The following is a 16,745-nucleotide window of genomic DNA, read 5'->3' as shown; positions in this document are numbered from 1 at the left end:
ATACTTAAATTCATCTTGTTTTTTTTTAATTGATCCAGTTGGTTTCTTGCTTGAAAATGGAAGATAGCAATCAACTATCACTTAAAGATGTGGAAGGAGACAACAATCAAGAAGCTAGAAATGTTGAGGTACCAAATGAAAACTGTTTTGTCCATGTTTTGGAGAGTAAATTGGAAGTATGGCAGGTTGTGAACATCGTTGAATATGCTTATTTCTTGTACTGTCAATATGCGCATGCCAAGGGATTTAGTGTGACGAAGTGTAAGATCCAGGATTTTCCCACCATGTAATTAAATATTTGTAAGGGATTTGTTTTATGATTTTATTGCTATGTTTTTGGGAACTTATATTTGAGGAGATATATTGGAATAACTTGGAGATACAATATTAAATCATTAGAATATCATGCATATTTTCGAAATTTGGGAATATAATGCAAGATTGGAAGACAATATATTGGACTAGAAGACTAAGGCATAAATCTTGCATGATTTTCGAAAATCTCTACTAGGATAGATGCCTAGATATCTTGACCCATGAATGCAAGATTAAGCCACAAGAATGGAAACAAATCTCCCTCTCCCTTGCACCAATTTTCGAGCCATCCAAGGGGTGGGGAATCAAGGAAGAAAATCCACAATTTAGGAAGATACATCATCAGCCATGGCAAGGAATAATTGGAGCCAATTTATGAGATTTGGACACAAATTTTGGTAAGGATTTAGCCACCAAATTTAGCTTAACTCTCTCCCCTATAAATAGTGCACCATACCTAGCCATTCATCACACCTAATTTTTGAAAATCCCCTTGCTGAAATCTCGAAATTCAGTAGCTTTTCCTAACCATGGCGTACCCTTACGCGGTGGGGGATATAACCGCTATACGGCCTCGCCCCTTTAGAGGAGTAAAAATTAGGGACTGACGTCAGTAAACCATAGAAAGTTAGATAAATCACAGTGGCTAGTAAAGTTTATGCATGTGTTATGAAGTACGTATGAACTCATGATTATGATTCGAAATTTATGCATGTTGTCCTTATTGTGCTCGATTTTCCCTCACTTGCTGAGTATTCTCAAATACTCACCCCCCTTACAACCCTTCCCAGATAAGTCCGAAGAACATATTGAGGAAAAAGAATCCGAGCAGTTTTGGGGATGGTGAATGCTCAAGGAAATTGATTATGTTTAAGTTATTATTATTTAGATTTACGTTTCCGCATTAAAACTCTGTTGTCTTATTTATTTCGGTAATTGTAAAGACAAAGGCTTATTTCGTTGAAATTATGAATGATATAAACTGGTTTCGGTTTACACTGTACTACGAAAGGCTTGTTGTTTCGATTGTGTGATTGTTAAACAACGCCGGTATCAATCCCGAGTTTCGGGGCGTGACACGAAGGGTGATCAACGATATTTTTCTCATACTAATGAACTTCAATCAAAAGAACTTCATTGTTCATGTGAGGTTTAAAAGCTTTTAATGCATCATCCCTAGAAGAGAATGACCTGTGAGACGCACCGCTAAATTTATTAAATTTTTTTTGTACATCTTCCCAAGTCTCATATATATACACCAAGTTTACAACCAATGAAAACTACATATGTTTTACCCTATATCACAAGAAAAAATAAAGAACATTAAAAAGTTTACACTAAATAATTAATATAATTAACAGAAAAAATTTAAAATAACGAAGGTGCTCACCATAAACGAAAATAATGGTATGCCAAATGTTTTTTTTTTACTGCAACAAAAAAATAGAGAGTCACTACAATAAAAAATTACTGCATAATTTAAACATTTAAATTGAAATTTGACTCGAAAATTTTCATTCCTCTTGATATTTTTCAAGGACCTGATGGCTGCAGCATAAAATAATACAGTAGATAAAATTAAAAAGGAAAAATGTCAATAATTAAGCAAATAAATGGATTGATAATAACCTGCAAATTGCTACAGTGAGACTGAAGGAAGTGTGAGCAATCAAATTTAAGTCAAACGAGCACCTCCAATCTACGTCCTCTGAATTTTCACCAACTAGTTCATCTAACTATAGACAATAAAAGATTAGTTTCATCTAATGACAAATTAGCATCATCCTATCAAGCAGACATAGATCCAGACATTGGTTTTGGCCAAGCAATCCAACTAGTCCATGTTAATAATAAAGATTATTTATCGATATACAAAATCTTTTTGCAGAAACATGTATATAAGAATGCACACATATTGCAATCAAATTATTTTATTGTTTTACAGATATACACTCTCATACCACACATACACACACACACAAAGAGTCTAGAGACTTGAGAGCCTTGTTACTTTGGCCAATGTTCAGAAGGTATAGTTTAATGTCATAATTTGAAACAGGAGTGTCACCAAAGTATTTTGTTCTCGGTTTACCTTAGAGGCCCACCTGCGTACATAGTAGGGAGAGTTGGTTTCCACATTTTCAGTGAGTTTCTCGGTTTACCTTATATCTTTAACATTACAATTTCAGAGGAATGAAATTTTTCGAGTTAAAAAATTAAATCTTTAGGCAAAACAAAATAACAATCATTTTCCATTATCTTAAATTTCACAAAAATAAGAAGCACCAAATCCCATATTACCATAAACAAACACATATATTTCGATTATACAATCATTTTCCATTATCTTGAATTTTACATAAATAAGAAGCACCAAATCCCATATTACAAGAAACAAGCACATATATACTCGTTCACGATTATACAAAAACAAATGTACACTGGCAAGAAAAAGCCTCATATTGCCTGATTCAATGAGAGGAGCTCGTTTCCGTGCTTTAAAAGAGAAACAGTAGACTTCGAGAGAGAAGACGGGAAGAGAAAGGATTTGAAAATTTCGAAATGACAAAACCATGATTGAGAGAGAGAATAGCCAAATTTTGAAATCACTCAACCATGGTTGAGTAAGTTTGTGAAAAAAAATTAATTACATGTAGCAAAAAATTAATGGATGAAGACAATGCCCCTTAGGTAGCATCGACTTAACCCTTAACCTTAACAATACCACAATAAACTCAATAGTCAATATACGATAGTAAACTACCTCTAGTTGGTGTGTACGCTTCTTTCAATTTTTATCCTTTTTGGCCCTTTGATAGTTACTCATTAATGGAAATGCCATCATTGTAAAATTGACGCGAATCTCTTTTTTTTTTTAAAACTATTTATTGCGCATTTTTCAAAATTTCATAATAACTCTTCATTAATTTGTTCAAATCGGAGTAAGATCCTCGATTACAAGTTTTACTAATTAAACAAGAAACTCGCCACAAATCCACACGAAAGTTGAGAGAGAGGAAATAGCAAAAGAGGCTAACGAGTGTGCAACACCATTTACGGTATGCGAAACATGTTCTAATTTTAAATGGGCATGAGTTGCCAATAAATTCTTAATCTTTGGATGAATTGTATTTTAATCAAGGACTGTCGAAGTTTTTTCATCTCTTCCAGTTTTTTTTATGGGAATTGATCCGATGACATGCAATGAACCACTTATGATTTTTCACAACATCTAATATATAATCTCTCATGAAAAATCATATGTGACACATTGTGTCTCGTTGAATCAACATTTAAGACAATGTCTTAAGTTTTTCCGGGATCCTTGCTCTGGCACTTAATACATATATAAAATCGTACTATTTTAATCAAAATTGTTCATCAAACGAATCAAGAACCAAAATTCTAATTTCAATTGATCCGAAAAGCCAAAGTTTAGCTTACCACTAAATGTAACAGCATTCATATATTTAGTTGGAGCTTGATTTTCTCGCGTATATTAAGGGCAAGATTGAAGCCTTTCTTTTATTAATAAATAAAAAATAATAAAACCTTAAAAGCCATTTTTTATTTATCTTACTCCCAAAGAAAATATCGTCTTCATCATATCCTACAAGCCTCTTTGTTTGTTGTGGTCACTGAATCACGGGTGTGCTGCTCAGTTCCACATTGGTTTGCGTGCCTTTTGGTAACTTTCTTGGTATTTTTTCATACTTATTAATCCTTTAACTTTCTTTCCGATCATTATAATTCGAGGTATGCATGCATCTTAATTCAGTTTATGATTTAAGTCATGAGCACAGGGTTTACTACTTACTAAACGATTTGTTCTTGTTCGGAGTCGAGTTATATTGTAGCGATCATGTGTCATTAGGCTGAGCCAACATGGGCATCGACCATACTCACGCACCACTACTTGTCATGACTTGTTAGGATGGTCCAGCGTGGGCCCATGCACCACCACTTATAAAATATCTCACTCCAGGAGAATGTTTGCTCTCGTCTTCCCCAACACTTGAACTCATGACCTCCAGGCATAAATACCTAGATTCTTAAAGTTAGGGATGGCAATGGGCCGGGGCGGGGGCGGATTTGCCATTACCATCCACATCCTCGAATTACATCCCCACTCCCATACCCGCCCCGATCCCCGCTTTTTCGGGTTCGGGGAATCTCCAAACCCGAAACTTCGGGGATTGACTTCTCATCCCCGTCCCCATCTCCGTTTCAAAAATATTAATATGGCAAGATGATGACGAATTCGGAGATTTTCTCAAACCAAAAATTATTATTATCTATTATTATTAGAGACAATATTAATATTAATATCATTATTAATATTAATAATAATAAAATTATTAATATTTTAAAAAAATAATATGATTATTATATTATTAATATTAAAAATACTATTATTTTATTATTAATATTATTTTCGGGGCGGGTTCGAGGATGGGGATAGTAATCTCATACTCGTCCCGAATTACATCATGTATTTATAAAAATCCCCGAACCCGAACCCAAACCCGAAAAAATCGGGAATCCTCATCTCCGTTTCGGGTTTTCTCCACGGGGCTCCAAACCCGTGGAGAAAGTTGTCATCTCTACTTAAAGTGTTGGTACAAGTTGGGCTAGTAAATCCATGGCTATCAACATTTTTTTTCTCCTTCACTATTTAACATGTTCGAAAATACGAGATTTTATTTATAGAAAATCATGTTCTTTACGACTCCAACAAGCGCATTTAAGCAACGTATTATATGATATGCCAAAAAGATGTGAATTTTATCAAGGATTACGGATCAAAATTGACAGTTGCTCATATATATCGAATGCATAATACCAAGCATGTGAATGTGAAAGTGAAAGTGAAAGTGAATGTGAATGTGAATGTGAACATGAGTCATGACTTTGCCCATTAACCACGTATGTTTTTTCTGTTAAAGTACTACCCGCTAAGCTTGATGTACAAGACCAATTACATGTTAGAAATACTGAAACTATGTTAATAAATGTAAAACCCGCCATTAGTAATGAATCAAATCCAAAGTTCCATTGAATGTATTTCAAGAATACACCCCACGGTGGAATGGCTGGACAGTATTCTCTTGTCTGTATGCATCACAAAACTTGAATTTGCCAAAGCAATGCCAGTTTGAACACGTTTCATCTTATTCACCCACTCACTGAAGATCTGAATAGAAACATAGATTTTTCCGTAAATTTTGTATCTTTTATTCTCCACCATTCTAAAGTTTCCCGCTTGGGTATATAAATAACCCTTGATAAATTTGCTGAAACTAGAACATTCTTTGCAGGATATAGGGAGAAAATTTATGTTCTTTACCTCAATAAACTTTGTTTCTCCAGAATCAAGAAAATGAGAGCTATTTTCTTGATTTTTCTGACGTTTTCAACAGTTTTTCTGCTCACCCATCAGCAGCAGCAGCAGCCCATCAAAACTGTGGTTGTGTTAGTGATGGAGAACAGATCATTTGACCATTTACTTGGGTGGATGAAGAAATCTGTGAACCCTTTAATTAATGGAGTCACAGGGGAAGAATGCAATTCAGTTTCAACAGAAGCAGGCAGTAATGAAACTATTTGTTTTTCCGATGATGCAAAGTATGTGGATCCGGACCCGGGTCACTCCTTCGAAGATGTCGCGAAACAGGTATTCGGGTCGGGCTTAATACCTTCAATGTCTGGTTTTGTGGAGCAAGCTTCGAGGATGTCAGAGAATCTATCAGAAACTGTAATGAAAGGGTTTAGGCCTGAAAATGTGCCTATTTATACTACTTTAGTTCGAGAGTTTGCTGTTTTTGATCGATGGTTTTCTTCAATTCCTGGTCCAACACAGCCCAATAGGCTATTTGTGTACTCTGCTACTTCTCATGGATCCACAAGCCATGTGATCAAACAGTTAGCTTTTGGGTACCCACAGAACACAATATTTGATTCACTTGATGAAAACGGTTTGGATTTCGGTGTTTATTTCAAGAACTTTCCCACAACATTGTTCTTTAGGAATTTGAGGAGATTGAAGTATGCGTTTAAGTTTCATGAGTATGATACGAAGTTCAAGAAAGATGCTAGGGATGGAAAGTTGCCCAGTCTAACTGTGATTGAGCCGAACTACTTTGATTTGATTGGATTCCCAGCGAACGATGATCATCCGTCCCATGATGTTGCTAACGGTCAGAAGTTAGTGAAGGAGGTGTATGAGACATTGAGGGAGAGTCCTCAGTGGAATGAGACCCTTTTCATAATTACCTATGATGAACATGGCGGATTCTATGATCATGTCCAAACCCCTTTCGTAAACGTTCCGAATCCGGATGGAAATATCGGCCCTTCTCCTTATTTCTTTCAGTTTGACAGGCTCGGTGTTCGTGTCCCGACTATCATGGTCTCTCCTTGGATCAAGAAAGGAACTGGTGAGTTCGATTTCGTTTCCTTGTTTTTCCTTAGCTAGTTGATGTTTGTCTTTGCTATTAGATGCAGATGCAAAGGCGGATTATGGAAATGGGGGCTAGGGTGGGTGCATTGACTGCTAGTTTAGGGGGTAAAACATTCATTTCCAATATTTACTTGTTAAGTATTGAAAATTTTCATCTAATGTTATCTGAAACTGATGATTTTGTGCTTATAATACATGAATAGGGAATTGCAACACATGGTAGAACATTTGCAGATAATAAGATGATTTTGTTTAGTCATTGTTTCTTTCATTTGGATAAAAGTTGCCTTAATAAGACATATGCTTCATATAATATGGAAGTAGTCTATAATTAGTGCTTAACCCACTGAAAATGACAGCTTTTTGGCAGATTTAGCTTCACTTCAATATCTTCACTTTGTGGCTTGATCTTGATTTATTTGTCTCGTTAAATGTAGTCATAAGTAAGCCGAATGGGCCAGATCAAAACTCAGAGTTTGAACACTCCTCCATTCCGGCGACGATAAAGAAGTTGCTGAATCTCTCGTCCAGTTTTTTGACTCGTAGAGATGCTTGGGCGGGCACTTTTGATCATATCGTCACCGAACTAACCTCTCCGAGAACCGATTGCCCGGGTAATAATCAGCAAAACTTATTCCGGCCAAAAGCATAAAATATTAGCTTTCTACTATGTCTTAGTCAAGATGATTAGTTTCTAAATTTCAAAAGCTAATTTTGCACATGCTTTGTTATAAAAAGGTTTTAGTTATGTAGCATGAATCTGGGCAAAGGAACTATATATTTGTGTGTTATTTTATCTATTGAAATACTCAACTCTGGCTGGGAAATGTACTCAAGGGAGGTGACATAAGAACTTTTTGCAGAGGTTTTACCTGATGTAGTTCCTTTAAGGAGGACTGAAACCAATGAACATAGAACATTATCCGAGTTTCAGAGCGAGTTGGTACAGTTGGCTGCTGTTCTCAATGGTGACCATTTCTTGAGCAGTATTCATGGTGAGACAGTCAAGAAAATTACCGTAAAAGCAGCGCACGAATACGCGAAAGGTGCCATATCAAGGTTCCTAGAAGCAAGTAAAGGAGCTATCAAGTTAGGAGCTGACAAATCCACCATTGTGAACATGAGATCTTCTCTAACTACTAGATCGTCAATCCACGACTAAGTCGATTCCACAGATGACTGTTGAGTTTTGAGTATGTTGTTTCTTGTTCATATTGTGATTCATTGGATTTCAGCTTCTGCAAGAAAGTATAGATACGTAGAGTTACTGGAATTACTCTCTTAGCAAAAAAATGCTTGAAATGTTGGATTTTTGTATCCTTATATATCATGTCAATGCCTGGTTGTTATCTTCTGTTAGAAAATAAAGGCTTCCAGTGTTTAAGAACTCTAGTAGATTTACTAGGTGTTGAATGTTAGCTGTACTTGTTTTTAGATAATTCCAAAAATAGTTAGGCTGCTTTTGATTGATTAGCTTGATTCATATAATACTCCATAATGAAATAAACAATTTAAATATTATTGTAATTCTAATAATTACATAAAAACATTAATCATAATTATGTTGTTAAATTATTAAATAGATATTTTGTTAAATAAATGATGATAAGAAACAATATGAGTAAATGAGGTTGATATATTTATTGTAATTGGTTCAGAAATTGCATAATTTTAGTAAAATACTTACTCGAGATCATGATATAAGGACAACAATTTTTATGGACATTTTAAATTCATATCTTCTCTAATTTATGGTTTTGACACTTGACAAAAGAGAGAACCGTCAAATACATGAAATATTGGAGCAACCAGATAATAGTAAAATCCCATTTTATGGTGGTGTTGATTTAATTTATATTAAAAACAATGTTCTAAAAAGTTGACCAAGTCTTGCTTGATCTTGAATTTTCACTAAAACGCTTTGCTTAGGCCAAAAAGGTTTCTTTCACCCTACCCGTGCAGACACTGCCTGCACGGGTAATGAACGGCCCGGATCACTCCACATGAGTGATCCGAGCCCACCTCCATGTTAATAAAAAATAAAAAAATTGACGCGCAAAAATCCGAGCCGTTAGATCGACCTCTGAGGACAATGCCCGCAGGGGTAGGGTCGAGTTAACCGGCCAAAAACGGTAAAAAAAATTTGTCAAACATAGGTTGACCATATTAAGTGTCATTAAATACGTTTAAATAAGATTTTTAAAAAACAAAATTGATAAATATGAAGAAAAGAGAACATAAATTGATAAAATTTTTAATATTTTCCTACAAAATCTTATTATTATTATTATTATTTAATAAATATGAAAGTTATTTTTTAAAAACAAAAATCGACTGAAATTTTTCGTCGTGGTTATTTTGGTATTTAAAAACACAGCATCCTCATCTTTGACTTTAACCAATCTGGAAACCCTACGCCGAAACATAAACCAATCCCCAAGCGAGTTGTTCTTCGGAGAAAAGGAGGAGAGACGAAGTGAAATCGAATCGAAGAAAGATGGATGCTCTGGACCAGGTTTTCGATCCGCTTAGAGATTTCTCCAAGGACAGCATTCGCCTTGTTAAGCGATGCCACAAGCCCGATCGCAAAGGTGCGATTTCTTCGGAGAACTATGAGATCTGAATCTGCGATCGCTAATATTTTTTTTAAAAAATATTTGTTTGTTATTGTGACTAATTGATGGTGTAATTGATTTGTGCATGTAGAATTCACGAAGGTAGCGACTCGTACGGCGATCGGGTTCGTGGTAATGGGATTCGTAGGCTTTTTCGTTAAATTGATCTTCATTCCTATCAACAATATTATCGTTGGTGCTTCTTAATGCCTCGATCGCATCGAGTAGGTGATTGTTTTACTGATTTACATGATGCATTGTTTATTAAATTTTTACCTCAAAAGTTATTGATTTAAATTGTGTGATTTTATACCTGTTCCTTTGTTGATTCATCCGGGTTCGAAATTCCTTAATCAATTGAAACTCATTTTTTGTTCAAGAGATTTATCTAAACCTAATCTGACTGTTTCATGCAGCCCAACCGGTGGGAAGACCACTAGGGCTATGTGTAGCCTTGCCACTAGGGCAAAAATCCTTGGCTCAATTGAAATTTCTCAGTTGCTAATTATGAGGCATCAGCCGATGTATAAAAGTTTCTGAGAGGAATAAAGTAACCGAACTGGAAATATGTCCACATTAGTCATCGGTCATCCCACAATGGTTATATAACCGATAACAACAGTGAAACAGCAAAGAACCTTGTGAAGTTAGTAGTGAATCTGTGCATGATTAGAAACCCACAAAGCATTCATTTATCGATGCTCAAGTTTTAGTCGTGCTTAGCTCTTAAGGCGCAAGACAACAGTTAAGTGCTTGCATTGACTATGAAGCACATGTCTTGTAATTTGTTTTGCTTCCCCACTAATGAATATTTGTTTTATATTTGTCTAGTATTTTCTAGACTTATTAGGACAAAAAATTGTTTGTGCGTACAAAATCTTGTTTGATATATCTCATGCACCTCGTTTCAATAATACATGTAGAGAAACCTTGGTCCTGTAGTATCTATGGTTCGTTGTGGTTTATGGCTGTGTTTTCTTTTTTCTTCGCCCCCATGTCACTGATGGAGTTGTGGAGATGAGCTTTTTCATGTTTTGTTATTGTTCTTGGAAGCATCACAATCAAAATTAAACTTTGAGGTGGCATCATGTTGTTAATGTTGAAAGTAAAGTGAGAGTAGCTTCAAGAGAGAAAAATGTTTGCTTAAGTTATTTAAGTAGGCAATATGGAGAACTTTTCCCTCAGCTTGTGGAAGTAAACATCAATGATCAATGCTCCAGCTGCTCTTACCCTCAATGTTGTCGCATTTCACTAGCTTTCTCTTATTTTTTCTATACATCATTTCTCCTGCATCAACTTTTCTTCGGTAAAAATTGATTACAGCCAGGTTTCTGATTAAACTACATTTGACTCAATGATATACTTTTATGTGCCATTGCAGGATTTCTGTTGAAACAATAACCTCGACAATCAATCAGTATGCAGGAAAGGATGTGAAAATCTGATAATCAGTTAGCTCGTTTTTTTGTTGAACTTTTTGTGATAGTTGAAACGCGACTAGTCATTTTATTTTATCATGTATCGTGAACTTCCCATGTATGATGACCATCTAATCATCCGACTCCCAGTCCCTGTTCTTTTACCTTTTTATTTAATCTCTTGTTGGCTATATTGGATGCAACAAATGAAATATGCTTATTCTCTTATTATTTATAGTAGTTTAAAGTGGTTTGTGTGGATCAATTTGGTTGATTTTAGTGGCAACCTCGCATTTGAATACTGTAGCCTGCAACTTGCAAGAAACTCCCTTTCATCTAGTCTTCAAATTCCTTTGTGTAGGCGTAACATATATTATGTTGGACACTAAAGTTAACTCTGGTCTCATTTCATGTTCATAACTTTATTTTTTATAAGGGAATTCTAGTTTTTTTTCAATCATTTCAAAAATGTAATTTAAAGTTTTCGGCTAAATGTGATTGCTTTGATATGAAAGATTTTTAATTCTAATTTATAACTTCTTTTTTTTTCTTTGGCCCCCATTTAAGTGCAAGTAAAATTATTTTGTGCAAGGAATATACTGGTCATGTGCGGGCCAATGACAATTTTAGGACATAAAATCTGTAACGTCTCGAAAATTCGAAGGTCTACGTGAATCACATGTATGCAAGATTATCAACTTCTTATGTATTGTAATTAAATTGCTTTAATTTCATAAATTAATAAATGTATTTTTTTGCATTAATGCATAAAAATGAATTTTTAAAGGTTATTCGGATTGCGATCGAGGAAAAGAGACCGATGACTGAAAAAACGAAATTTTTTTAATTATATAATTGTTTTTAATTACTTAAAATATGGTTATATTTTTTCTTATTTTTGAAAATAAAGAGTTTTCAGGTCATTTTATACGGCAGGAAGTAATTTTTATCGGTGTTCGATTTTCAACAAAAATACGAACATTTTTTGACAACCCGGCTAATAAATTCACAAATTTTATTAAACAAAATAATTTTTAAAAGCACTGTTGGACTTAATGAGCCTAACTGACCTTGTTAATGAGCTTAAGCTACCATTAGTATTTTAATTAATTATTTAAGTGCAAACCCTACCCCCTAACCCCATTATTTACACGCCCCACACCCTAAACAAATTGCAAGACTCCTTCTCCCACCAATACACGGCACTCACAATAAAATTCAAGAGGAAAAGCTTCGAGTTCTTCAAAGAAATTCAGCCAACGTACCTTCGTCGTCGTTCTTTGATTCGTCAACGTTAATTCGTGCATTATACACGCAAAAGCACGTCATATTCTTTCCTTTACTCATCCATCACACCATATTATGTATTTAATTATGTATTGCATGAAAAAAGTTGCACCTTTGAATATTTTCGTTTATGCATCAAGTGTGAATTTTCAAAGCATGTGTTTTGATCTAAAATCATGATTTTTTTATGTACATAAGGGGCTGCCATGATTTGGAATTGAAATGACATTATTTTACACGATTTTAAGGAGTCCTAGGATGCACAAACATCGATGTACACGAACACGATAGAAGCTGGAACCATGGCTAGCGTTTTTGGGGCCAAGGTTTGGGTTTAAGGGGTTGGGCTTTGCATGGCTTGGCTTGAGTCACCGTTGGGTCATGGTTTGGGTCAGGGAAGGAGTCCTAGCGGACAAGGGGCTGGGGAGGAGTCTTAGCAAGCTAGGACTCCACCCGAGAATAATCGCGCTTGCGCGCATGGGGTGCGCAGCCACGCAAGGAAACTTGGCTCTGTCAGGGGGCTTCGAGCTGGGCTAGGTTGAGTCACTATGGTCCTAAGAGGGTGCAAAAGGGTGTGGTTCAGGGGCTGGTCCAGTGGCTAGGGTCATAGGCACGTAAACATGGAGTCCTACCGCATGAGGAGTCTCGGCCGAGAGCTTGTTCTGATCTGTGGCTTCGGTTAAAGCTTGGGTTCAAGTCTTAGGGGTTCTAAGGGTCTAGTAGGGTCCATAGAGGGTCTGGTTCGAAGTTGGTTCAGGATGGTTCGGGCATGGCTCATAGAAAACGTAAGTTGGCTCATAGGTTCCTTAGGTGGTTCGAGTTAGGGTCTCCTTGGAACTAAAATTTGAAACATGGCTCCACGGGGGTCGAGTCTTGGTTCACAAGGGCTAAATAAATATTAAAAGTCCAAGTTTTAAGTTTAGGAATTTTATAATAAAGTCTGATTTAATCCGGGATTAAAACGCAGTAATAAGTTATAATTAAATATTAAATATAAAGTCATTTATTTAAGTTAAATAAAAATATGAGAAAATTAATGTAAGCTTAAATAATTATTTAGGATGATCTAGAGTTAACAAAATTAAGAAAATGTCAAAATCGTGAAATTTTACGTATAGAGGTAAAACGGTTATTTTACACCTGAAAATTAGTAATGTCATGGCAGTGTCCTGAATGATATTTTATATGTTAATATGATTATTTTGCATGTTTATGGAATTTTAAGATGAAAAGATAACGTTAAAAGACATTTTAAATGCTTGGTTTAAAAGAAAAACGATATAGGCGTGTGTAATTTTTATAAGTAATGAAAATATGAAATGTTGAAGAAAGTGAAGTAATTGTGATTAATAATGATATGATTGGAGATATCGTGAGGAAAAAGACCCCAGAGGGAGCCCGACGATCTTATTTTCATTGACATGATATGTTAACACGTAAGGCCAATGCTCAGCTGACCGGTGAGAGTATCTTTGATGTCTCCGTCGCCCAGTACTATGGTTATATGTAGATGGATCCATCGCCCCAATACGAATACGAATATGAAAGTCACAATTAACGATCTGAATTCAACGAAAAGGAAATACGTATACGTATATGATGAATATGAATGTGTTGATGATGATATGAATATGAATATGTTTATGTTGATATAAAAATATTTAAGTTTATGCATGTTCATGAAATGTATATGTTTAATAAAAGTATTTTTACTGTTGTATGTGATTGTATACGTATTATTTGTTATCAACATTATGGTGTGTTGAGTCTTTAGACTCAGTATGTGTGATCGATCCAGGTGAATATGATAATGAAGGACATTTGTGACCGAATTGAAACATTTGTGACCAAATTGAACATAATTTATTATCAAATTAGGACAGTGATTAAACATTTGTGACCGAATGGAAATTTTCCCCGAGAAATTCAATGATCATTGTTTAAAGCAAGCATTATGAGACCGTCACTGCCTGGAACCACTCCAGAAAATCTCGTTACCTAAATATAAATATAAAAAGGCGTCGAAAAAAGGTGTACTTAATATCTGGGACGGAGCTAAAAAAAATTTGGTCTAGGTGAAATCGGGTTTATGTAATAATGAATCAATAAAAAGTTATATATATATATATATATATATATATATATATATATATATATATATATATATATATATAATAATGAATTTATTTTGCACATGTAAGAAAGTTGATTGTAAAAAAAAGAGATTATTCAAAAATAAAAAGTGACTATAAGCCTAATTTTCAATGATTTTTCTATTACATATTTCATAGAAATGAATTAAACAAAAACTGGACCAAAATTTGAACTTCAATCTTTCCAAATCAAATGCTAATATGTAAGTTAAAGTACAAAAGATAAAATTATGTTTGTAAATAAAAAATCGATAAAACAGAAAACAAATTTTAAATAATTTGAGGAGAGAGTTAATATTCTTTTTTTTTTGTTAGTTTTCAATTATTGTTTTGTTTTATTTATTTGTGTTGGGTAAATGGTAAGTAGTGAATGAAAGAGAGTGAGAGCTGTCACACATTGAAAAACGTGCGAAGAATAGACTACTTTGTTAGGTTCAAGTTTGAGCTAAGGGTTTTGGCTCCAAGGGCATGAGAAATTTTTGAAAAGAGGGAAAACACTGATAAGCTGGGTCTCGATGAAACACAAGCGCGCACGACAAGTTGGTCGGCCCGGCCTGGAGCGGTGTGGTGCGGTGCGCGTGTCCATGACATATCAAGTTAAGTAAACTAATGAATTGGAAGCCCATGATTGAAGTCCAGTCCATACTAACTATGGATAAGATTTGAAGCTGTTGTAATCGTTGTAACAGCAAAACAGAATTGGTTAGGAATGTGTCAAGATTTGATTAGCTACAGTTGTGTATTTATGCCCAGTATCTTCGTGTAAATGATAGATGAGAATTTATGAAATTCAATTCTCAATTTGTTCCTTCCTTCTTTTACGTTTTCTAACTTGGTATCAGAGCCATCCATGGCTACCACCTCTGCTTCAATTGACAGTCTCGTTCAAAACCCACCTCCAAATGCTGTTCTCATCAATCCTGCCAACCAAATCAACTCTGTAAAACTCAGTGATGATAATTACCTCCTGTGGAATATTCAAATCCTTGCGGGCATTCCGGGTCTTGTTCTGGAAGTCTTTATTATGGACAAACCTCTTGTACCATCACCGTCACTTTCAACAGAAGGTGATTCTGAGTCCATAAATCCTCAGTTCATTTCTTGGTGTCGGCAAGATCAACTCCTATTCTCTTTTCTTCTTGCCTCGATGACTGAAAGTGTGCAAAGCCAAATGATAGGCTGCGACACATCAACACAACTTTGGACGAGATTGTCACGACTTTTTGCTTCTCGTTCCAAGGCTAAAGCAATGCATTATAAACTTCAGCTTCAAACCTTAAAGAAAGGGGGTTCAAGTTTGAAGGATTATATAGCCAAGATGAAAGGATACATGGATGTTCTTGCAGCATGTGGACATGCTATTTCTGAAGAGGATCAAATTCTTTATCTTCTAGGTGGTGTTGGTTTGGAATATGACTCAGTGGTTGTGCATGTTACCTCCAGAGTTGATTTTATCTCCTTTCCAGAGGTTGGTGCTCTGCTGTTAGCTCATGAAGGACGTTTAGATTCCTTCAATGTTCCCAGTGACAGCTCCACTCCCACTGTCAATGCTATCACCGGGACCTCATTCAAAAAGAATACCACCCCTTATCAGTCATTCCAGTTCTCTCCCAGAGGTCGGGGTAGGGGACGTTTTTGTCCTGGTGGTCGTAAACCTTGGCAACATAACAATAGTAGACCCATTTGTCAACAAATGTGTTATTTCTCGTTGTAATGTTTCTATTCCTAAAAAATGATGTTATGAAATTCTGTTCCTCTTGTGCTCTTGGCAAAAATCACTCTCTTCCTTTTCCTATTTCGAGTACCGTTGTTACTGAACCTTTTGCTCTTGTTTACTCTGATGTTTGGGGACCGGCAAGTACCACTTCACGAACTGGTTTTCGTTATTATATTAGCTTTATTGATGCCTTTAGTCGCTTCACATGGATCTACTTCCTTAAACTAAAATCAGAAGCCAGTAATGCCCTTCTAAAATTCAAAAAACTTGTTGAAATTCAATTCAATAAACAGATTAAAATTCTCCAAACAGATTGGGGTGGGGAGTTTCGGTCACTGTCCTCCTTTTTACAAGATAATGGAATTATACATCGATTGTCATGCCCTTACACATCTCAGCAAAATGGTGTGGTAGAACGCAAACACCGTCATATCGTAGAAATGGGGCTTTCTCTTCTTGCTCATGCTTTGTTGCCTTTTCGTTATTGGGAAGATGCCTTCTCTACAGCTGTTCACTTAATCAATCGTCTTCCCACCGCGGGCTTACATGGTAACATTCCTCTTACCTGTTTGTATAAGCATGATCCTGATTACTCTCTTCTCAAAAATTTTGGTTGTCTCTGTTTTCCATGTTTACGTCCATATAATAATCATAAACTTGATTTTCGATCCACTCCTTGCACCTTCTTGGGATATAGTGACAAACACAAAGGGTACAAATGTTTAAGTGATAGTGGACGTCTTTTTATATCTAGGAGTGTTAGGTTTGATGAACACACCT

At 35.5% G+C, this 16,745-nt stretch overlaps 2 protein-coding genes across 4 annotated transcripts; both read left to right on the top strand.

Annotated features, from left to right (window-relative positions):
* Window positions 1-5,322: 5,322 nt before the first annotated feature.
* Window positions 5,323-8,181, top strand: LOC140822890 (non-specific phospholipase C6-like). 2 transcript variants are annotated; one of them, XM_073183843.1, is made up of 4 exons: window positions 5,323-5,533; window positions 5,634-6,752; window positions 7,213-7,389; window positions 7,639-8,181. In XM_073183843.1, exons 2-4 carry the CDS (start codon window positions 5,696-5,698, stop codon window positions 7,935-7,937), a joined length of 1,533 nt encoding a protein of 510 aa, XP_073039944.1. In that variant the 5' UTR covers window positions 5,323-5,533; window positions 5,634-5,695; the 3' UTR covers window positions 7,938-8,181. The 2 variants fall into 2 exon arrangements, with proteins under 2 accessions (XP_073039944.1, XP_073039943.1); XM_073183842.1 differs by having other exon boundaries at window positions 5,324-6,752.
* A 972-nt stretch (window positions 8,182-9,153) lies between these two features.
* On the top strand, window positions 9,154-11,036 carry LOC140822889 (protein transport protein Sec61 subunit gamma-1-like). Of its 2 annotated transcripts, none has more exons than XM_073183840.1 (3): window positions 9,154-9,366; window positions 9,482-9,618; window positions 10,772-11,036. In XM_073183840.1, exons 1-2 carry the CDS (start codon window positions 9,273-9,275, stop codon window positions 9,595-9,597), a joined length of 210 nt encoding a protein of 69 aa, XP_073039941.1. In that variant the 5' UTR covers window positions 9,154-9,272; the 3' UTR covers window positions 9,598-9,618; window positions 10,772-11,036. The 2 variants fall into 2 exon arrangements, with proteins under 2 accessions (XP_073039941.1, XP_073039942.1); XM_073183841.1 differs by having other exon boundaries at window positions 9,155-9,366; window positions 9,482-9,614.
* The last annotated feature ends 5,709 nt before the right edge of the window (window positions 11,037-16,745 follow it).

The sequence above is a fragment of the Primulina eburnea genome, chromosome 2 (assembly GCF_022965805.1).
Source record: "Primulina eburnea isolate SZY01 chromosome 2, ASM2296580v1, whole genome shotgun sequence".
Taxonomy (NCBI): Eukaryota; Viridiplantae; Streptophyta; class Magnoliopsida; order Lamiales; family Gesneriaceae; genus Primulina; species Primulina eburnea.
This window is presented reverse-complemented; position numbering and strand designations above follow the sequence as displayed.

Coding starts and splice junctions, on each gene's coding strand:
- LOC140822890 (XM_073183843.1), top strand. CDS start 5,696: ATGAGAGCTATTTTCTTGATTTTTCTGACGTTTTCAACAGTTTTTCTG. Junction 6,753..7,212: donor TTGGATCAAGAAAGGAACTG/GTGAGTTCGATT, acceptor CGTTAAATGTAG/TCATAAGTAAGCCGAATGGG. Junction 7,390..7,638: donor TCCGAGAACCGATTGCCCGG/GTAATAATCAGC, acceptor AACTTTTTGCAG/AGGTTTTACCTGATGTAGTT.
- LOC140822889 (XM_073183840.1), top strand. CDS start 9,273: ATGGATGCTCTGGACCAGGTTTTCGATCCGCTTAGAGATTTCTCCAAG. Junction 9,367..9,481: donor CCACAAGCCCGATCGCAAAG/GTGCGATTTCTT, acceptor TTGTGCATGTAG/AATTCACGAAGGTAGCGACT.